The sequence below is a fragment of the Anolis carolinensis genome, chromosome 4, assembly GCF_035594765.1.
Source record: "Anolis carolinensis isolate JA03-04 chromosome 4, rAnoCar3.1.pri, whole genome shotgun sequence".
Taxonomy (NCBI): domain Eukaryota; kingdom Metazoa; phylum Chordata; class Lepidosauria; order Squamata; family Dactyloidae; genus Anolis; species Anolis carolinensis.
This window is the reverse complement of record NC_085844.1, coordinates 19,157,985-19,181,912: the sequence shown is the minus strand read 5'-3', so window position 1 is coordinate 19,181,912 and position 23,928 is coordinate 19,157,985. Positions and strand designations below refer to the sequence as shown.

Here is a 23,928-nt window from a genome sequence, read left to right as displayed (position 1 = left end):
TTCTATAATTATATGATTTTATGATATTGTGAGCAATAGTAGGAGCTACTCCATAGGCCTTATAGTCTAAATGTCTCCAATCTAGCCATAGCTTGTTGGCAAAGCCCTAGCTTTACACACAGAACATCCAAGATTCAATCCATGAACTTCTAGAGATGGGCAGCCATCCAAATGTATCAGGATTTTGAGTCCCATTACCTCTAGCCCACAGAGTTAATATTGATAAAGTCTGGGTGCTACAGTTCAGCAATACATGTAAGGACCATGTGATTCTTACGTGCTCCATCAAAAATTCCATACTCAGTCTCAAAATTTACTGTAGCAGATAAGTATATGGTTGCTGCAGAGTAGGAATTTGGGATCAATTTGTAGAGGGTACATCGGGGCAAGGCCAGTGCTGAAACATGCAGATAAAGGAACAGGATATGCAGCTCAGCAAAAAAAGTAAGCAAATATAAAGTGTTTTTCCTTTCCCACTTTTCCTTGCCTTGCTGTAATGCTGATCTCTATCAGATAAGATGCTTCTTTGCAGGGTTTCTCGCTGAAGGAAAAAGTACACTTCTTGTATCAGGTTAATCCACTATCTGTGGATCTGTGTGAACTCTGTTCCAGCTTCCAGCCGGTTCCCAGAATGCCTGTGTAAGCATTCCAGAGCAAACTGGATCTCTTTGATCCACATCCTGAATCAAATTGAATGCTGTGTGGAATTACCCTTTGCCTGAGACCCTGTTTATTACTAGAGTACCTAGAGTGATGGAGCAATGATCTATCTAAGGCATGTTCTTAGTCTAGGTAGGCTCTAAGTTGTATGTTACAGGTGATAAATGGATATTCAGTTTCTCAAGTGGCCTTAGTCTAACTTAAAGGCATTTCAGTGCAATCCTTGCCATAGTAGAAGATTTATGTCTTCAGAATTGGAGGAAATTAATTCAGACTTGGGGGTATCACTAGGGAATTGGCATTGATTAGCCACATAAGATAGAGTATTTTAATGTTTGAGATATACTGTCAAAATGTGTATGTTCATGAAATTGTTAAATTAATTTGTTTGATCAGTGAACAATCATTAGTGACTTTTTAAAAAAAAATGGCAACCCCTTATTGACTTTTTGCAAACAAAAGAAAAGAAAATGAAATGTCAACCTTTGCTTTTGATGATGAGTAAGGACTGGATATGGAAAAGATATTGACAATTATTAATGAGGGATGTATGAATAATATGCATGTGTAGTCAGCCATCCACATTTGTGGGTTTAACCTTTGTAGATTTATTTATACATTTGATCAATATTTTCTCTGTAGGAATTGCCAGATCTTCCAAGTTGAGTCTATGGTGAACCTCTGGTGGAAGCTGATCACAGTCACCCTAAAGCAGTGGTTCTCAACCTGTGGGTCCCCAGGTGTTTCCGCCTACAACTCCCAGAAATCCCAGCCAGTTTACCAGCTGTTAGGATTTCTGAGAGTTAAAGGGCAAAACATCTGGGGACTCACAATATGAGAACCACTGCCCTAGAGGGCCTGGAGAGTCCTAGAAAAGTATACATTTGGGTAAAAAACCCCAGCATTTTTATGTACAATTTTCCACTTTTGTGAGATTCTTGCTCACCATAAAAGTTGAGAGCCTTCTCTCTATATATAAACTATATATATAATTGGTGAGAAGAACATAAGTACTTTTTTCTTCCTTTAAAAATCTTTCTCTTTTTATTATTTCTATTATATTGCTATGAGCTATAATAAAGAAAATTACGGAATGTGTAGGCTCATGATTAAATTTTATATAAAAGGGTTAACAGATTGCCCCCACTTTTGCTTCCAATATAATGCACAGTATGATACCTGCAGGCCTTTCTTTGTATCTTATTGAAATATTATGTCATCATCATGTATTCTGCACCAGTACTTCATAGCTATCCAGTTGACCTTATAAAATTTCTCTTTTTTTTCTTGCCTTGCCAATGGCCTTTTTTTCTACTGTACTTTGTTTTTTCTCTCTTCATCTTAGGCAGATGAGACATTAAGCTGCACATTTGCTTAATGAAATGTAAAACTTTTGTGTGTTGGTAGTTTTCTGTCCCACAATGAAACTTATATTTACAAAGTCATCTGGTGTTTCTTGTTGTTAACTGCCCTCTAGTTGACTTTAAGTTATGGCAGTCCCATTAATGAGATCTCAAAGTCACCCTATCCTAAAAACCCTGCTCAGGTCCTACAGAATTAAGGTCGTGGCTTTCTTGATTGAGTCTATCCATCTTGAATGTCATCCTCTTTTCCTACTGCATCCTACCTTACCAAGCATTATTATCTATTCTAGTGAGTGTGTCTTCTCATGATATGTCTAAAGCTATATGGTCCATCCTGGAAAAAGAACTCCAACATGAATTAATTTAAACAAATGAAAAAGTACATTGGAAGGCTTCTGATTTAGTTGTAAGCTCATTGAAATCAATGGCTGTGAATCAATGGGTAGAGTATAAGCAGCAGGATTTGACCATGCAATTATGTATCCCTCTCACCCCTGGAGAGAAGCTGTCAAGAGCCAGAGTCACCCTACCATGGCTACCTACTGGCTATGGGTGGAGGAGAAGGAAACAACAACCAGGAGGAGATCCAGGATTATCTTCCAAGATCTTTACCAATTTACTGGCGATCTGGGAGCTATCTTCTACTGACCTTGCTGGAACTGTAGTCCAAAAAGTAAATTTTCTAAGATTTGATTATACTTTGATTAAATACATTGACTCAATGGGATGGACTGGTTGTGGCTATCTTAAACCCTACTTAATAAATTGGCCTACCATAAGCATAGTCAATCCAAGCTATTTTGCTGACTAAGGTGGAGCAGCAAATGGTAATCCGCTACTCACCCAACAAGGTGCATTCTATCTAAAGGTGTGCCATATCTAAAGCGAGCCAGGAGATTTGGATTGCAAGTATCTTTCTCCACTACTGAATGCCAGTATATAATTAGCAGATTTTCTGTGCACTGAACAATAATAATTAAAGAAACAAGCCACAGGGATTAAATGAAAAAAAATGCAAGTTTTATAAAACATATCAAAATCCAACCCATCTTTTAAATACGGTACATTCATGTCCTAAAAACAATGCTTCACGTACAGCTTGTTCTTCATATACTTTCATGATGTAATTTAAAAAACTGACTGAAAGAGGAAATTACATCCATAAGATATTACAACCTATACAGACAAATCTATGAAACAATCTTTAAAAATCCACAGAAGAAGAATGAAGGATCTGTTATGATGCATCACATATGTGCGTCTTATAAATACATCTCCTCATCCCTTTAGCTTCAAAACAAACAATGTACATTCAATTCCTTTCTTTTTTTAAAAAAAATGAGGGTAGAAACAGATGAAAAGCTTCCCAATTAGCTGCTCTGTTGACATGAAAAGTTGGGCAGTGCTCGACGGACAGACAGAAGAAAGGAAGGAAGGAAGGAAGGAAGGAAGGGAAACTAATTACAATATTACTACAGGTCAGTCTACTGACAGTATCTTTGCATGGGCAAACATTTCAATAAAATGAGAACAAATGCCCAGTTCAGACTTAGTTAGAGATAGCTGGACTACACAGACTATGAGACCCATAGTCTTTGTAGACCAGCGCTTTTTCTTTCATTGACTCACCAATCATTTGCCTATGGGAAACCTGCCTGTGGGACATAAGTGCAATGCACCTTCCATATACAGAGCCATGCTGCCTTTGGTGCTAGCGGAGATATACATCCACCTGGACAAATAGCTAGTCATAGCCATAGATTCCATGAATTTATCTAACCATCTTTCAAGGTTGACTAAAGTTGAGATATTGCTGGACCAATGGCAATGTAAACCTTCACCAAAGTACTTATGCTGGATGGGGACCTTGGGTTTATTTTTTATTTTCTGGTTGAAAGAGCAGATGGATGGTTCCTGGGTGCAACTCTACACATATGCTGATTGTACTAGATGGCCTTCAAGTAAGTATGCTCTCAAATAGAGGACTACTTTCTAAACAGGACGTCACGTGGATTGGAATCCTGTTGATGCTGATGAAGAAATAGTAACATAGAAGGCTGCAGAAGGAAGAAAAGATTGTGGCTGCATCATCTGTGCAGGGCCAAGGAACTAAAGAATTAGGTTGCTTACTGCTGGCATGTCACCAACAGGATTCGAGCCTTTGTCAATCTATCTATAACACCACTGAATCTCTGCAACACTCGAAAAAGTGCAACCACAAATGAAGTGCACAGACAATATTCTGCTAAGCATGGAACTTTTATGTAGGCATATGGAGGGCCTTTTCCTTTCAAGGGAAGAGGTTGGGACTTCTGTTTAAAAGGGGAGTTTTAGAGCTCTTGTGCGTGAATCAGGGAGCCATTCACATTGATTTGGATCCTGGCTTGTATCTCATAGCAAGCAGTGATATAGGGGCTTCAGAAGAATAACATGAATCGTGGTAACAAAATGGGATGAGAACAGCTATCCCTTGCCCACTTTATATTTGACCACTCCTTTGTTTCTCCCTCATGCGTTCACCATATGGGACATTCTACAAGCAACCATTCATTAAGTGGTCACCCAAGTCATACAACCCCTTGAAAGTTAATCTTGCTTGGAAGACAAAGGAGACATACTGCAGGAAGCACAGATGCCTGATAAACAGATGAGTATTCCTTTAGTTCACATCTCAACATGGCTGTTAAAGTACTGATTTATGCCTTTTGGACTGTCTTACTGATCTTGATCACCATGACTCCACTCTGTTCTCATTTCTAGCTTTCTTGACCCTGAACTGTTTGCAACCAAATCTTCCTTGATTGAAAGGCTGATAATTTTGACTTTGAACTATTGTTCAGTGTTGAGAGCAGGACAGATCGAACCCAGTAGTTTGCCTTGAGAAATCGCTTTGTTTATAAAGGCAGCCTGCTCAGCCCATGTCTATATTCCAGGTAGTATTTAAAGCTCATGTTTCACAGCTGTATTCTTCTTGCCTGGAACTCATCCTATCACTCCATTCGCAGGAAAAGGACTGGAAAAGACGCTGAAAACTTCATCTTTCTCAGGAGGTTATGTGTGCCTTTCCACTGATTCCTTTTCCTATTACAAACTTTGCTGAACTGAAGGAAGACTTGGCTGGCTATCTGTGTTTTTCCAGTATGTCTCCCATGTCTTCTGAGAAAGATGAATTCTCAAGGAAAGGCATAACAATCTGTTTCTACCCTTGATCTCATACAGTTGCCATATAAATTAATAAATATATACAATGTTCTAGATTTCAGTGAATATAAATAAACTGGTCTGGTATTACATTGCACATCATGTTAAATTCATTGGGAATCTTTGATGAACAAACATTCCAAACCAAGATTTTAGTGTTATCATAACAATACAAAAACTGACAATAATAGCAACAGGTCCAAGATAGCTCTGAGCTACCCCAGTCAGATATATAAATATAAATAAGCATAATAAAGGAACCATCCCCCCTCCTCAGATTTAATCATAAATGCTAGCAGCAAATGGTAAATAAAAGAGCAGATAGCTGGAACTACCCACGCCTCACTTTTACCAAAGGAATCTGGTTTCCTAGCATTTCTAACAAAAGCTTCTGGTATAATTTGTACATTGTGAGGCTGTGGAGGTACTTGACCACCTTCCGGAGGCCTTGGATGGTTGTCTTGGGAAAATGATATGCTTTCAAGTGCTTCAGCCCATATGTCAGGCCTTTGATAGTGTCTTGATCTCTGTTTTTTATTCTCCACAAGTTGAGGAGCTTTAGGAACTGATCTCTGGATTTGCACATCCTCAGAGTATGCTCTGTTTCTTCCTTCCCTACTTTTTTCCCTGGTAAGTTCTCCATCAGGATGCCGAGCTGCTCGGAGGTTATATTGAGATGGCCAATTTGTTTCAAAACACTGTTTTCACAAAGATCCATACCTAGAAAAAGCAAAGGGGTATGCTTATTTATTTGTGATATCCAAGGCAAAATTTCAGAAAGAGTTCTTTTCCAACTAATGTTGATCCCTCTCCTAAGCTACTCCCTTCTTAGTCAAGAAGAAATAATTCTGGTGCCAAAATTCTGTTAGCTAGCATTGCTCCTACATGGATCTACAGATCCTAGGACTTCAGGGGAAAACCATGATGGTCAAGTGTAGTGCATAATATAGGCATGCTGAACTGAGATTCTGCATTAGAGGCTATGACACATGATAATATAGCCACATCTCTGAAAATAGAATCAGAGAATCATGGAATCATTGAAATGAAAGAGACAGGATTAGGACATCTTGCAATGGGCACATTCCTGGCTCTGTTTGCAAGATGCCCCCTAAAGATGTTTTTGCTTTCCCTTTGAAAATATGGACATTGCAGATTGCCAGAATGCATGTTTATATGCTTGAAAGTTGGTTTCCAATGACATAAATGTTCTAAGGCTTGAAATCTATAGGTTGGTCCCAACCTGAGTAGACCCTTCAAATAGATTGATGAAGTATACTGATTCGATAAGTCTCCCAAAAATGGAAAACAATAAGATTAAAGCTGGTGCATTTTCATTCTCTTCTCATTGTTCTGCCAATTGTTCTGTGCTGACCATATCTCTACCTCTACATATTTAAGAGAACAATAACAACAAGCACGTAACATTCACACTTCCAATGTACAAATACACCTTTTTTTAAAAAAAAGTATGCATACCTCGAATAACATTCTTGTGATCTTTGTTCTTTTGCTTCCACAGTTTCAGCAGCTGGAAGGTCTGTTCCTGAGAACTGTGCCTTTGTTTAATCCTTTCAACAATTTCTGCACTGACTTTTATACCAGGCAAACTGTCCTTGAGTGTATCCAGCCAGCCAGGTGGGACTTTTGTAGGAGCAGCAAATCTGAAGAATGCTTCCTCGCATAAGGTTATATCTGAAATAGTAATAATAAACATAATTAATATGTGGGTTGGGGAACTAGCAGTAGAAAGTTGTTTATCTATGGAACTGTCACCAAACTCCAGTTCTATTCTCCCTGTTATTTTCCCAATGTAAAAATCCTAAATGCATTTTCTCAATGTGAAAAAATTCCAGCCTGACATTGAAACCTAGTAATCTAGCAAGGTTTTATGCATTTTAAATCTGGACTTACCGATTTCACACTGCTGATCCGATTTGTCAGTCCTTTCTTCCTGACACACGTTGTCACAGGTGGCATTGCCCTTCTTTGCCATCTTGAGGCCCAATGCGCTACAGTTGGTGTGTTCACGGCAGGCAGCTTTGGATGATGTTTCATTGGAGAAATAGCCTTCTGGGCAACTCTCACAAACTGTGTTCCTTTCAGGAGTACCTAGGGAACATAAAAAAGATAATTGAAACATTTAAGCCTGTATTTTGGACTTCAATGATCTCCTCTGTGGAAAAAATCACTTTCAAGGACTGGAAAAGCACCAGAAAGACTAATGTTTTATTTATATATTTCCAAAATATTAAAAGCAATATTAAGGTCCTATCTATCACCACTTCTGAAATCTCACATCTTTCCTTTAGTACGGTGGTTCTCAACCTGTGGGTCCCCAGGTGTTTTGGCTTGCAACTCCCAGAAATCCCAGGCAGTTTACCAGATGTTGGGATTTCTGGGACTTGAAGGCCAAAAAATTTGGGGACCCACATAGTTGAGAACCACTGCTTTAGTACCATGCGTCCACTACACATTCATAATTCATGTGATGTAGTCTTCCACTGAAGGGACTGGCCCACTTCAGAATCTGAGTGAATTATTTCTATTATTTGTATGAGTTATCTTCAGTGTATTTTCAAAAATGTACCCTCTGTATCCACAGATTCTAGAACCATGGTGTGAAAATATCCCCCGCTCCCAATCCAAAAAGATAACCTTGATTTTGCCATTTTATATTATGGATACTATTTTTCTGTGCCATCTTATATAATGGGACTTGTGCCCCTATGAATTTGAGTATCCATAGTAGTTTCTGGAACCAGACCACAGGGGATACCCAGGCTCACTGCATATAAAACATCATTCTCCATGGATACAGTGCTGAGGCAAAGATAATTGTTAGTATGGGATGACCAAGTAGATATGCATTATGTTCAAGTAAATACCGTGGGGATTACAGTGGAATACTGGGGCTGACTAACTCACATAATAAACCATAGGCCAAAATACAATGGGAATAATTCAGAGATTATCTTGAACAAAGTTGCCTGAAAATCCTACTGACTCTATGGTTTAAAAAAGAAGTATTTTGATATCTCCATGGATAAGTAGTGAAGTTTACTGTGTTTTTCCACATCAGAAAAGTTATGTGTTACCACTTAAAACACAGCATCTCCAGAGGTCACTGTTGGAAATTACCATGATAGTCCACTAAGGATGGAAAGAATACTCACAGCTATTTGAATATTTAATGCCACATTTTCTGTCTGATCACACTGGCATCTTGTATATTTATGCATTTCCTACATAAATAACATCTGAGCTTTATTTGGTGATATATATTGGGTCAGAGCATGAAATCATGAAATTAAAGCTCTAGAAACAAATTTTGCTGATGGAGACACTAATTGAGTTTCCAAAGATTTCACAAATAAGCCGTGCTTGGTAATGCAACAATGTGGAGATTATATATTGATTCATTTTCTTTTAGTTGGCTAGATTATTGCATAATTACTCAAAACTCAATAAAATGATATTTATTCATTTCATCAGGATATTGTTCCCAATATTTTTACAAGCTTTAGACTGTCTTTTTCCCTTGTTTTAACTATGAAATGTTTTAATCTGCTGTTAGTTTGAGTTATTTTTTGACAGTTTCCAATTCATTAAATTCATTTTACTCTATGCTGCATTAAGATTCAGTGATATAAGGTGGGAGATTAATATTTTAAGGAACTAATAAATAATTTCTGCATGCTATGTATTTGATTAATTTGATATTGTAAATCAGAACAAGCAATTCTGTATTTAAGTGATGGGTTTTGAGGAACTTAAATGTAAAAATGATTGACACATCATACTTTTTTTAGTGAAAGTGCTACAATTGCAAATTGCATTTTGATAGCACTCAAGAACAAATATTATTATGGCCATGAATACATATAGCTCATGATATAGACCACAAAAATAAATTGTTACTAATCTATTTTACGAGAAGCAGAAGCTCAAGAAGCAGAAGCTCAATTTGTTGCTTGGCTTCAGGATCATTAAAGTCATGCATTCTGCAGGAGATTAGTTCTTCCTGTATGTCAATCCATTGTTGTTGTGTGCCTACAACTTTTTCTCAACTTATGGTGACCCTAAAGCAACACAAACATGAGATTTTCTGGGATTGACCAAAGTCATCCATGGGTTTCCATGCCCAAACAGGGAATTGAACCTTGTCCCTTCAGAGTTATAGTCCAGCCATTACACAACATGCTCTCATGTGAACCTGTACCTCTTCTGGAATATGGCCAGATTACATTGTCTTCCCAAGGAAAACCTGCAGGGTTGGGAAGCAGCCCTATTCCTGTATCCCTGGTATAGACATTTTTAGTATAGGTTATGGCAAGTGTAGGGTGGGAAGCCCCTTTTTCATTTTCTACTAGGATTAGTCTCCCACAAAAGATCTTGATAATTGTCCCAGTGAGAAATTGTTTACTAATTTAGATCCTTTTTGCTGATAGTCCCAGATTGGCCCCTAAGGTAGCCATAGCGATAGGAAACAGGTGAGTCCAAAGTCAGAATTCATATGGGCTTGTTTGTCAGAATTTCTTCAGGAAAATACAGCTTTGCCCACTGTCAAATACAAGTCCCTCCTTTTTTTAGATGTTTAGACTCCAGTAATATTTAAATTGTGGTGTGTCACTCATTTATACAGAGGATATGTTTTCATTGACTTCATGTGACTCTGTGGAATCATGGTCATTGTCAATGGGACAAATGACAGAGAAGAGAGTTTAACTTGTATAGGAGGTCGTAAGCAAATAAATCAAACCTTGAATAGGTTAAATCATGTCTATCAGTTCTGTGGATACAAGAGCTGTACTGCATATAGACACAAGATACCTGAATGCTATAAAGAAAAATTGTCTGCAAATAGACTGTCCTCCAAACTAGGGAAACTGAACCTAAAGCAGCCTTTATTCTTATTTAAAAACTATTCCTTCATGCAAACAGTTCATATAGCTCCAACTGTCTTGATTTGCCAGTTACAGCTCAGAGGACAAGTTTGTCATTTCCCTCAGGTTGAATAAAGACTAAAACCAGAAGGCCAATCCTACCATTGTGCACAATGAGCCAGCCTGATCATGTAGCCAGTTTTGAGTGTTATAGGCTCAACACCACTTTAACTGCTATCGAATTATGGGAGTTGTAGTTTGGTGAGGCAATAAGAGTCTCTGGCTGAGATGGCTAAAGAGTAAGACCTTATAAAACTCCAGCTCCCATGGTTCCATAGCAAATTTCACTGATTCTTTAGTGTAGCTTCACCTATACAGAGGAAAGAAAATAAACGTCTGTTCCCTTTGCTATCGTTGTGTTTTTGCTACAAGGAATGGAAAAAGGGGCTTCTGCCCCATGGGTCAAAATAACCTGGGAACCATTCGTATATGCACGCACTCACAGGCACTATGAGTATCCATTTGTGACAGTGGTAATTAATTATGGCCAGACATTTGCGATGACTTCTCCTATTACACTAATATTGTTATAATTACTCTCTGGGTGCTCTATCAGTTAACACGTCTGCTGTTAGTCAAGGAGCGCGCAGGCCTGAAACAGCATTCTTCCCAATGAAAAATGTTATTAGCTATAACCCATAAATACTGCATCCCAGATAATGTCCCCGAGACAGAGGTCGATCCATCATGTTTCTCATTAGAATGCAATTTGCAGCTGCCATTAAATTACCCGTTACAGTAAGAGCTGAACATTTTGCCACTGTGAGCAACATTACTTTTGGCGACAACCCAGGGAGATGTTTAGAAGGACAGGGGCTGTTTTTCCACAAACGTTGCAATAAATTTTTACTGTCTGTCAGCTTGAAATGGACATGTTTGTTCCAGGAACTTTTAAAGGTACGTGGCCGGTATTGGCAGTTCCCTGCAGGAATCTACTGTGCCCTAATGAAGTGACCAAAATCATACATAGGTGATGTGTAGGATGGTAGTGATTTATCTATTGTGACATTTGTTGCAAAGAAAGAAAGACGTGCATAATCAAATAGTAGAGAAAAGAAAACAGAGATTTGTTCAATGGGTGCGAATTGGTTACCTATGATGAACAAGTATATTTTTCACATGATCAGAAGGCTTTTGCTCTTGAAATAATGGAAATAAGTGTACAGTCAACCCTTCAAATTTGCAAATTTAATTATACACAGATTTGATTACTGACTTACTGACTTACTTAGGCAATCCCTTGTATATTTATTTATTTATTTATTTATTTACAGCATTTATATTCTGCCCTTCTCACCCCGAAGGGGACTCAGGGTGGATCACATTACACATATAGGCAAACATTCAATGCCTTTTAACATAGGACAAAAACAAACAAACATAGCTCCGAGCTGGCCTCGAACTCGTGACCTCCTGGGCAGAGTGATTCATTGCAGTTAATTGCAGCTGGCTTGCTCTCCCGCCTGCGCCACAGTATGATGAGTATGATGGTCTTCCAAGTGCAGTGTCTCGGCGGTGGATACATAGATGACTGTAGAGTCCTATTCTTGACCTGCATGTTCTTCCACAGTAAGGACATTGGTTTTCAGGTGGAAGGCAATCTCGGTCAGGATTGGCTTGATGCGCCTTCCTCGTGACACGTTTTTCCCTTTCGCCCTCCATTCATGCCTCTTTGAATTCCACAGCACTGCTGGTCATAGCTGACCTCCAGCTAGAGCACTCAAGGGCCAGATCTTCCAAGTTATCGCTGTCTATGCCACAGTTTTTGAGGTTAGCTTTAAACTCATCTTTACATTTCTTTTCCTGTCCACTAAAATTCTGTTTTTTTGTTTTTGAGTTAGGAGTATAGTGACTGCGGAGTTGATGGCGGAGGAGCATCGCTTCAATGCTGGTGGTCTTTGTTTCTTCCAGCACACTGACATTTGTCCACCTGTCTTCACAAGATATTGCAGGATTTTTTTGGAGACAACACTGATGGAATCGTTCCAGGAGTTGATTAATATGGTCTCTCTCAGCATTGCTCTATAATCAATGTGTGCTGGAGGACCTAGAGATCCTAGACAGGTGTTCTCTCAGGTTAAAAAGAAGAGTGGGTTTTTATGCACATTTTCTGCACTTTCATAAGGGCCCTTCACCACTAACCCCTGTGAATGTGGAGGACTAACTGTATAACAGAGCCTGAGAAGCTTGGGATCAGGTGATCCATCTACTCACTCAACATACTGTTTTTATGTTAACTTTGCATAAAGATCATCAAGAGTCCTTTCTCTCTTCTTATGGTACTTCATGTTTAAATTGCAGTGACATCTTTCAAATAGAGGGTGTCTTCCAATAAGAGGCTGTTTCAAATGGAAGCTATTATCTGTTAGTGGGGCTTGCTAGGTGAAACGTTAAAGAGATGCTTCTTGTTTGCTTTAGTGCTTGATTTTGGGTCACTTCCACTTTATACCCTTGTCAGACAGCTCTGCAGCTTAATCACCAACTTATTAAGATCACATTCACTTATGATTGAATCATGATCAGTGAATTTCTCACAAATTTTTTTCTTCACAATACTATAAAGTAAGTTTGGATGCCATATCTAGCTCTTCGGATGCATGGTGATGTTTAATCCACTGAGCTTCATGTCTTTGATGGCTCCAAATTAGCTTTCACTAGCTATTCTACCTTATATAAGATGCTAAGAATGTGTGGTACTATTCTCTGGTTAGCTTCAGGCAAAAGTTGGCCACATAATTCCTCTGGATGACTGACAAATGCCTAGAGAGAGAAGGGTTCTCTCTAGTAGCATGTCTTCAAATTGAAAGTGAATATAGTTGCACAGTGTGTTAAAGCACTGAGCTGCTGAACTTGCTGACCAAAAAGTCACAGGTTTGAATCCGGGGAGTGGAGTGAGCACCCGCTGTTAGCTCCAGCTTCTGCCAACCTAGCAGTTTGAAAGCATGCAAATGTGAGTAGATCAATAGGTACTGCTCCAGCGGGAAGATAACGGCGCTCGATACAGTCATGCCGGCCACATGACCTTGAAGGTGCCTACGGACAACGGCAGCTCTTCAGCTTAGAAATGGAGATGAGCACCAACTGGACACGACTGAACTTAACGTCAGGGAAAACCTTTACCTTTTATTATAGCATGGTGCTGGAGGACCTAGAGATTTCTAGAGAGAACATATTAATTAAATTTGAAAAGGCTGAGCCTTGCATATATGGAGAACCAACTGTATACTCGTTTCCACTATTTCAAGAGCAAAAATCTTTTGGATTTAATCAGCAGAAAAAGATACTTGCTTATCACAGATAAACAGGGAATCGGCTATTTATTTATCATACAAATAAATGTATTTCCTAAAAAACAGACACATACCTTGTTGAACAACACCAAAGCCAGGGGGGCATGCAGTGTGCTTCAGGCAGAATTCCAGTTCAAGGTACCGTCCTTCAACACACTCACAAATGCGGTTCTTGGTGCTGCTGCATTCAACCTTCTCATACTGCAACTCATTGCATACCACGTTGCAATACTGGCACTCTTCATTGCTGTTCCAGTCATCGGCATAGTACTGATCTGGGCAGGGAGAACACTTAGTCTTCGAGGAAGCCGTACAATTCTGTTTAACGTAGGTTCCTGGGGGGCACTGGTCACACATCAGTTGTCGGGAAGTCATAGGGTCATAATGGGGGAATTTTAGAGAAGGGGCTTCCTGGATGGTCCATTTCACAGAAATGTCCAGCAGCTATTAGGATAGAGAAAACACAATGTTAATGGTTCTTTTAAATATATAAATAAATTTGCAATCTATCAGTATTGCTTGACAGTAGATTAATAATACAACAATTATAAATACAGTAGAGTCTCACTTATCCAACATAAATGGGCCGGCAGAATGTTGGATAAGCAAATATGTTGGATAATAAGGAGGCATTAAGGAAAAGCCTATTAAATATCAAATTAGGTTATGATTTTACAAATGAAGCACCAAAACATCATGTTAGACAACAAATTTGGCAGAAAAAGTAGTTCAATACGCAGTAATGCTATGTAGTAATTACTATATTTATGAGTTTAGCACCAAAACATCATGTTAGACAACAAATTTGGCAGAAAAAGTAGTTCAATACGCAGTAATGCTATGTAGTAATTACTATATTTATGAATTTAGCAACAAAATATCACGAGATATTGAAAACTGACTACAAAAATGCGTTGGATAATCCAGAACGTTGGATAAGCGAGTGTTGAATAAGTGAGACTCTACTGTACTATAATTTTAGTTTTTGGTTACATGTGTGTAAATGTCATTCATGCCTATTTTTGTAGGACATGAAATATGTCTGCCACCAACAGCACCTGCCAAGAAAGATATATATCAGAAGGAAAATTACACATCTGGGGACTTTCAAGAAGCTCAATAAGCCAGTGCATTGAGACACACAGTCTTGCTTTAGCAATAGAACAAAACAAAATAAAAAGTGTTTGGGTATATATATGCATAAGCCAAAAATAAACTTCCAGTAACTATTATTATTTTAAAAGTTTCAGTGACCGACTGTAGTTCAAAGCAGAAAATACTTTTTGGTGAGCGGTAGCACACAATCAGATTTTAAAGAATTGGCTGTCAGACCAATGTAGTTTCCATAACTGGGTGAGTCCACTCTTGTATTTAATTTGAATTTTGAAAGAGTGATTTAAGTTACTAACCACTATCTGCTTACTCTCCCATAGGTTGTACGCACTGGGTAGCTTTCTAAAATCTGGACTAAAAACTGTAGTGGATTCAGTCAGCTGGATTTTGAAATGGAAATGAAATTACATTATTTTCCTCTCAAACCTGGAAGTACTTTTGCCACCAATTTCCAAATGGAAACCAAGATGTCATTTTGCTTCCCATTCAGTGAAATAAATGTGAATTGGATGACAATTGCAAATACAACCCAAGCTCCTTCAAGCATCTCTCTCTCCCTTCAGTCACAGCTTTCTGGAGGTAAATAAACTAGTTTTCCAAAGTCCAATCTCTAAGTCCTGGTGCTCCTTTTTTCTACTTTATTTTTAAGAAGATCACAATTGCCATTGGCTGAAAATCTAAATGAATCACCATTCTCTGGTCTTAATCCAATGTTGGGCTTAACTAGAATAAACCCACCCATATTAATGCAATTTATGTAAGTAGCAACTTGGAAGTAATTTCAATGAGTCTTCTCAAACTGAGCTAACAGTAGATCTAGCTGTCTTCTAGAGCGATAGATACAAGTTCAACGCTGTGAAGACCCTCATCCCTGAATTCAGGAATATATCTCTCCTGAAGCTAGAGATTCAGGTCAACTGCCAAAAAACTATCATTGGAACATCTAATCCTTTTTGAAACCCTTTCCAGTGTGGAAGGAATTATCTGTTGTGTGAAACAGGACCTTCACTAGTTATTTACTATTTAGTTCTGAACCAATGGCTAATTATTTTTATTGGGTCATCCTCAATTATATTACTATTGCTTACATTTGAGTGCCATTAAGTTACATAACCGAAACAGTAGCATCCATGCAGAAGAATGAACCATCAATAGGCTTGAGGCAATATAATATTTGTGCAAGCTAATTTAAAATAAAACCCTTTTGGAAACCACCCCCCTCCCAATGCCTGTATCTGTGTGGAAATCCAAAATAGTCTCCATCTTGGAAAAGAAGTAACACGTTAAAAGTTAACAACATTATTTGTTAATGCGTTACTTCCAATTCTTCTTACGTAGATTAGGGAAAACACCCTGTTAAATGCAGTAGGTTTTATTTCTTATTTATTTGCACATTTGTTTTATTGAAAGTATTTTTTGTTGTCAACAGATCAGTGTTCTGAATTCAATGTGCAATGACTAAACAGCATTTCAGGTTTCTAGACAAACACACATAGGACAAAGCTATCATCTCAGCATTTTGATTCAATGTTCAACTTCTAAGGAGGCTTTTCATCCACTAGATGTTGCTGTAGGTTCTAAGACAGATTCAAGATGTATTTTACACTTTTCATTTTAGCTTCCCCCCACTCACCAGCAATTTTTAGATCAAGGATGGCAAATAAAATAATTGTTCTTGTGTTTCTCTCATGGCTGCTATAGAAATGACAGTGCAGGAAGACCTAAAAATTCCTCTCGGATTCCCTGCACTGGTTTTGCATTTTAGAGTGAAATTACGCAACTGATTCATACCAGCCAGGCTTACCCTGTAATTTACTTGATCACCGCATATGGCCTTTTGTAGCTGACTCTCTGGACCTACATGAATTATACTGGAGCAGCACCCTTTCTTAAAGGAATGTTTCTATTGATGTATACTTCATCATCCCCATCTAGCATTGCCTGGCTGGCTGGAATGATGGCAATAGTAGTTCTACACAATCCCTATGGAATTGTGAGATTTGTAGTTTAGGAAGGGACATAATGATCAAGCAGAGAGGTCTGGTGTCTCCCAAAACAACAAACCCCAGTATTCTACAGGATGTCACCATGATCTTGCAGTGGCATTATTGTTGTTTGATTTCAAGTTGTTTACATCTTATGATGATCCCCAAGGGAGACTTATCATTTGGTTTTCTTGGCAAGCTTTGTTCAGAGGAAGTTGCCTTTGCCTTCCCTCTGAGGCTGAGAGAGTATGACTTGCTCAAGGTCATCCAGTGGGCTTCCATGGCTGATAGGATTCAAACCCTGCTCCCTAGAGTTATAGTACAGTACTTAAACCACTGCATCACACTGGCTCTTGAAATGACATAATTGTGTAGAGTGATGGGGAACTATAGTCTGTTTTACCTACACAGAAACTAAATCAATGTTTGTTGGTACAATAATTGATATCCAACTTATTTCATTAATTCAACAAATTCATTGAAGGTACACATGAAACAAAGCTCACAGACCATTATTTCATCATCATCATCCTCACTATGAAATGTGCTGGCCATATACTGAATCACTTCTACGTAGCATCTAGCATCACTCCACAGTATTAGTCACAAGGTAAATAATTTTCTGCCAAGCGTTCTGTGGGTGTTTTCAAAATATAGTTGTAGTTTCTGCTTCATCAACATGTCTTGTGCCCAGGTTGGGATGTAAACCTCATACGTCGATTCACCGGGCAAGTCAAAGAGAGGGATGGAGGGAGAGAATAAGAGAAAGAAAGAAAAGCAACAAAAGTGGCAAGGGAATGGGCATTTACGAATCATGTGCAGAGCAAATGACTGTGGTGTAGGCACAAGACTGCCAGTGCTGAATGGAGCTCAGTTGGACGCCTGTCTTCAGAAACACAGGGAACTCAAAGCGGAACTGTCTCTACTGAGCATAGAAATGCACAAAGATCTGTATTGTGCAAAGCTTGGCAAAGTCATACTTGTGGATTATGCTGGCTGAGGAATCTGGAAGCTATAGTTCAAAAAAGTAACTTTTCTAAGCTCTGGCACAGTGACCATTTATAGAGGCAAGACTACAGTCAAGATTCAGTACTCAGTATCTTGACGTTAACCAAAACTTCTCTGAGTTCATATTCCTTTTTCTGGATTGATAAAGATATTTGCTAATTTTTACATAGCAAATAATAACCAAATAAAATCCTCAGCCATTTCCACAACCAAATTCAGTCAGTACAGCTATGACTAATAGTGAGAAGGTTCTTATCTGCCATGTAGCTCTTTAAAGATGTGGAGCTTTTCAGAAAAAGGAAAAGAAAAAAGGTGGCCACTCAAACTTTCAGCATCACAAGTATGAGTGAATACACAAGGTTTCAATGCCAGACTTTTATGAGTGCTAAGCAATCAAACTTAGGTTGTATTAACACTGCAGAATTATAGAGGCTTGATGCCACATTAACTGCCATGGCTCAATCTTATGGAATTCTGGGATTTGTAATTTGTTGTGGAATCAGAACTCTAACAAAGGAGGGAAAGTACCATATCTCATAAAACTTCTCATTTCAAGATTCCATAGCATGGAGCTATGCAATTAATGTGGTTTCAAACAGCTGTAATTCTGCAGCGTAGTTCATCTCTCTTTGAAAATCTTCCCTTTGGATTTATACAGATATTATACATCTTGACAAAATCTTTTTTGACACATAAAATAAGCCCATCGAAAGTCTCTGCCATCTTTCTTGAAGACTCTGGAGAGCTTCTAGCTTCAGAGAAAACCATAACGGAGAAGATCAACTGGGATGCTGACACTTTACCCAGAAAACTTGAACAAGTTACTTTTATGGACCATGACTCTCAGAATCCACCAGATGAATTACCTGACCCACTGGCTGGACATTTCTGGGAACTTTAGTCCAAAAGTAATCTTTTCATACTCTGGAAGTCCCCATCACATGATCATGCCTGCATACCTATAAAACTGAACGGGGACATCTCTGTCGTAACTCAGTCCAAACCCAACAATTTGCACTTGTTTCTTCCTTAATCCCTATCTCCACCAATGAAAAGGGGGCAACTTCAAGCTTTCAGCACAAGTCAGATTAAAAACATAAGGTTTCAATGTTAAGTATTTAGGAGTGTAAAACAGTTTCTCCTTTTTTAAGAAAAAGAAAAAAAACCCCTCAAGTTCTTGCATTAGATTTATATATGTTATAAATATACTTTTGGATACATTCTTTTAGAAACATAAAATAAATTTGGAGCTCAAAAGAATAAGATTGTGCACCCAAACTGTAAGGTTATAGATCATACCTATAATTATCTCTGCCATAAAGCTCTTTAATTATACAGGTATCTTACCTACTGGCAATGACCCTCAATAGCCATGAAAAGTGCCATGTTAGTTATTTCCTCTTTGGAAAGTGGGGATGATTCATTCCTTATCAAAATTTTGCTCTAAGAAGCCGTGTTGAAAAATAAGAATATTTACTAATAAAGACCCAGAGAAGCAGAAGAATAGGCAAAGTAGGCATCAGAGAATAGAGAAAATGTTCTAGACACTCTGATGGTCTCCTGTCCAAAGCAGCCATCCGTCTTCGGGCAAAGGACTTACCACAAGTGTGCAGTACAGGAACTTGTTCATTGTGGTGGCTTTAAAACCCTCAGGGATCTGGGACGTTAAGCAGGCAAATGTAGAGAAGTCTCCACTCCCTTTGCAAGCTTGCAAAGACTGCCAGCAGCATGTTAAAAGCCTCTTTTTATATCTTTCTGCAGCCTCGCTGAACAGGAAATCTTGGCTTTGGTGCTCTCCTTCCCTCCCCACGATCAATTACTTTCAGATTTTTTTCCTCCCCCTTTGGTTTTGTTTTTTGTTTTAAGGAACCTGCAGAGGATGACTTCATGTAACTTCTTTAACCACAAGCTGGGAAGGAGGGGAGAATGAGAAGAGGAAGGAGAGGGGGCACAGGGGTGGATTAAATCATGACTGTCTGCCTTGCATTACTGCCCACCTTTTTCCTGGGCAAGGAAGGGGTGTCCAAACAGGCTGGTCTCCAACACAACAAGGAGGGAGTTATTCACAGGTGGCCTGTTACAGAAATCATTTAAAAAAAATCTTCCTCTGTCACTGAATCTTCCTCTAAGGTCCTTCTATGGACTTCTCCCCATCAACTACTTTTTTTGGCTGAAAATTTTCCTATTTTTAAGACATAGGTACCATAAATAATTGTGACACATTTCTGTTTCATGGTCCATTCCAATTTAAAACAGTTTAACACATCATTTAAAAAAATGCATCATTGTCTGTATTTTTCTTTATTCAACTGATCCACCTTCCACATAATTTTATACCAGAGTTTGATAGAATTGCTTTGTTGGATTACAATTCCAGAATTTTACAGCAAATCTGAGATGTGTAGTCCAAAAAGAAAACTTTTTCAAACTTTGATTCATATTGTATAAAAGTTGTATTCATTTTGTAGTTCTGATCCTGAAACACAACATCCATGATAAGGCCATGGGCAGAACATTAACTTCCCAAATCTTTAGTCTTCTGCTATTTTCTCATCAAAAGTTTTTGCTTGAACTGTTGCTTTTACTTCTACTATCAGCAAGAGAAACAATTTCCCTTGTAAAGTCACCCATTTTCCCCAGGGGCAGATGCAGTTGTTGTAATCCAGAAGAATTGGATTTAATTGAGAGAACAATTACGAAACTTTCCCATTATGATGGTCCATTGTGTGTGTGTGCATGTGTGTGCCTTTAAGTCATTTGTTGACTTATAGTGACTCCATTAACTTCACAGGGTTTTCTTAGGAAAGGAATACTCAGAGGTGGTTTCGCCAGATCCTTCCTCTGAAATACAGCTCACAGCATCTGGTATTTGTTGGCAGCCACCTAAATGCATTGCAAAAACAGAAAAAAGTTTCAGATTTGCATACAATCTGCAAAATTTAATTTGCATGTATACATGCAAATTTAGAAAATAGAAACACCATATATTCTCCATAGTGGGGAAGACTGTATGTTGTTGATTTGCATGCCCACTCCATTTGCCATCCAGATGGAAACTGCTGATGGGCAACTTCAAGACCCTTTTCTTCCCTTCCTTACCTTTCATTAGAATGTAATTAGATTTGATTGGGCATTCCTTTAAACCAAAAATGCCTTCAAAAGAAAAGGGTCTTCTACAAAGCTCTCCTCTACAAAGCAGGGCACATGGCTACCCTATGTCCTATCCCCTCCCTTCAAAATGCAACATCAGCATTTGAATTTCCAAAATATACAGAAAAATCCAAATACATGGAACATGATGTTCCTTTCTAAGTCATGCCTTACTAGATGCCCAACCTGTTTACTAACTCACCTACCACACATACCTGTGTTAGTAATTTGTGGAAGGATGGATGAAAGGAGGAAAATACGCAATTCATTTTCACTTCGTGAAAATTTATTTCCTGCTTGACCAGATGCGGCTCACGTTTACCATGAGAAAACTATGCAAGTACAGTCCTGGTGGTAAATAGTCACATAGGTATGCAAATTTGTGATGGACATAGCATTTATTCCATCCCTATTGATGCTCACCATGTTTTACCCTCTCCAGTCCTCTCCAGTTTTTGGGATCTGTAGGCTTCCAGATCACATGAACAGCTGGCAGATGTATATAATTTACTAATGACAAATTACAAATCATTTATGTGATCTTGGCAACAAAGGTGTAACAAGGTTATATTACAAAACTGAAATAACAAAAGGGAGCAAGAACACTTTATTACTGTGATCAGTTCTGATTTCTAGTTACATTTCAAAGTTACTTTTGGGAGCATTTTTATTTAATGGCATCGTGACAAGGCTATTTCAAGTGTTTTGCTAACCAAGACTTGTCTATATAGGCCAAAAAACCAGATTCTCCATAAATCCACTGCTGCCTGTCTTCACAATGCACTTTCAGAGGTTTCTCCTCTCTTCTGGATGAGCTCTAGGTTGCTTACCTTAGGCTATTGTTCCTGAAGAAGTAACCTCAAAAGAAAGAAACGAAGCAAGTAGTAATAATAATGACTTTTCCCCTCATTGCAATAGTTAGGGGAACAATTACTTTTAAAACTACACAATAAATAATGTTGATGGCAAATGTCTTCAAGCTTTCTCCCATATGTTTAATTGATGATCAGCTTTTAGAAGAGCATGATGGAGGGGCAAGGGAGATTATATACATTCTCACAACTGGTCCCTTTACAGAAATACAGAAATGAATGTTGGCTTCCTTGGCAGCTGACTATCACATTTACTTCAGGAAGAAATTTGGGGTTTGTATTTGCACCATCTGATGCAGACTTTCTGCAAATTTACTTGAACTCTCTAAACTTTGATTCATACTCTTCCTTTCAAAATCAAAGCACACATTTTGCTGTGTGGCAGTCCATGTGGTAAATACCTGGCCAACCTCAGGTTCCGTAAACATCTTACATAAATCCCTGGATTCATAAGCATCCTTTGGTATATAATAAAGTGATAGTTGCTTCTGCAAAATAAAGGTAAGCAAAGACCAAACCCACAATGCAGTTATGTAACTGGAAGAGTACAAATCTCAGGAAGAAACAGGCAAAGAAGTATCTCATATATTGGTGGCCATCCTAAGTGGCTCACAGGTAACCGCTGTTGGATCAGTGGGATGAACATATAAGATATTATGTTTTTAATTACTAGGGCAAGCGGAAGGCAGTGGGCATCACCCAGTCCAGTAACACTTGGTGCCAGACCTATGGGCCTCCTTCCATACCAAACCATATCACAATATTGTACTTAAAATATCAGAATCTTCAAATATGCACTTTTATTGCTTCCTAAGATTCAAACAAAGATTACCCAGTTCCTTGCTTCTGATGCTGCCAAGGGACCACAGCTGGAGGAGCAGCAGCAAAGTGAAGCCAGCCAGGAAGAGAGCAGGGAAGGATCCAGGGATTCAAAATACTTGTATATGGCTAGTCTATTCAGCATCAGGAAATGTTTCTCTCAGCAATCAGAATTTACCTTCACAAATAAAAGCATACCACACAAAAGCATGTGCGTTGGCATACAGTGCCAAAGTTCAGCATTACCTGCTTGCTTCCTCTCTCTCCTTGTCCACCACTCCCAATTCCCACAGTTGGTGTCACCCCCTCTGATAAAATCACTTGATATGGTCCATACTCCCTGCACTACTGACAGAAGGTAGTGGAGAACAAGGAGCGATCAGCTGACAGGCATTTCTAAAAACATATGAAGATCAATTTTAGATCAGACCAAGGACTTATCTAGCTTTCTGTTCATAAAGTAGACAACCAGTTACTTTTGAGGAGCCCCAAAACAGTACATTTATTCATTCAAACATTCCTGCCCCTGGTGGCACAATGGATTAAACCTGCTAACTGAAAGATCGGCATTTTGAATCCAGGGAGAGGGGTGAGCTCCCATCTGCCAGCTCTAGCTTCCCATGTGGGGACATGAGAAAAGCCTCCCACAGGATGGTAAAACATCAAACATCCGGACATCTCCTGGGCAATGTCCTTCCAGACGGCCAGTTCTCTTACACCAGAAGCAACTTGAAGTTTCTCAAGTCACTCTTGACACACACACAAAACATTATGATAGAATCTCATGGTGGTTACACAAGAAATTTAAAACACTTCCAGATTTTTTTTAAAAAAGTTCAAATGAGATAAAACATGTTATACATACATAACAAATGGCATGAGTTCAGTGATACTTTCTATCTCCTGTTCATTAGCAAGTGATAGGAACCATGATAACTAGTAGCATCATGCTCATAAATTGTTGCAGTCACATTTTAAAGTTGTCTCAGTGGAAAGCTGTCATCACATCTCGTAACAGCTTCAGTGGATAGTCCTGAGTTTTATTATTCTATTGCCTAGCATTGACAGTTTCAATGCATGCAAGAATTTATACTTTAGTAAGTTAATTAGGGCAGAGTTTCCAAATAGTTGCAGAATTTCCAAATGTTTTTGTCTTTATACTGTACTGCTCTAGCTGGTTTTTATTTGTTCATCGCCTTGGGAGCCTTTAAAGTCTGGGAGGTGATACAGAAATACTTTACAATAAATAACCAAGTAAATGAAAACAACACACAAGCAGCTGCTTTTGTCAGGGTTACACCCTGAAACCAGCCAACAGTTTCATGAGTGCTGAATGTGAATTAACAATGTAGTCAGTTTATAAGAAGCCACTGGGAAGTCTCAAAATGTGAACAGGTGGCTTTTCTACTTAATCTAGTAGTGAGGTGCTTGCAGCAACTGAAAAAGTTTTTTAGCTATTCCTCTTACCCTATACTTAAATGCCACATATAGAATTGTGGCCTCCAATAACACCTCTCTTT

At 38.6% G+C, this 23,928-nt stretch overlaps 1 protein-coding gene across 1 annotated transcript; it reads right to left on the bottom strand.

Annotated features, from left to right (window-relative positions):
- Nucleotides 1–3,022: 3,022 nt before the first annotated feature.
- On the bottom strand, nt 3,023–19,340 carry tnfrsf11b (TNF receptor superfamily member 11b). The gene is made up of 5 exons (XM_003224828.4): nt 19,168–19,340; nt 13,536–13,905; nt 7,140–7,337; nt 6,705–6,920; nt 3,023–5,945 (listed from the first exon to the last, which is right to left on the bottom strand). Exons 1-5 carry the CDS (start codon nt 19,195–19,197, stop codon nt 5,557–5,559), a joined length of 1,203 nt encoding a protein of 400 aa, XP_003224876.1. The 5' UTR covers nt 19,198–19,340; the 3' UTR covers nt 3,023–5,556.
- Between the last annotated feature and the right edge of the window lie 4,588 nt (nt 19,341–23,928).

Bases quoted from the DNA above. Each gene is read 5' to 3' on its own strand.
- tnfrsf11b (XM_003224828.4), bottom strand. From the start codon at position 19,197: ATGAACAAGTTCCTGTACTGCACACTTGTG. The intron at 6,921-7,139 runs GTAAGTCCAGAT...TTACTATTTCAG, and splicing joins GGATCAGCAGTGTGAAATCG to ATATAACCTTATGCGAGGAA. The intron at 5,946-6,704 runs GTATGCATACTT...TGCTTTTTCTAG, and splicing joins TCACAAGAATGTTATTCGAG to GTATGGATCTTTGTGAAAAC.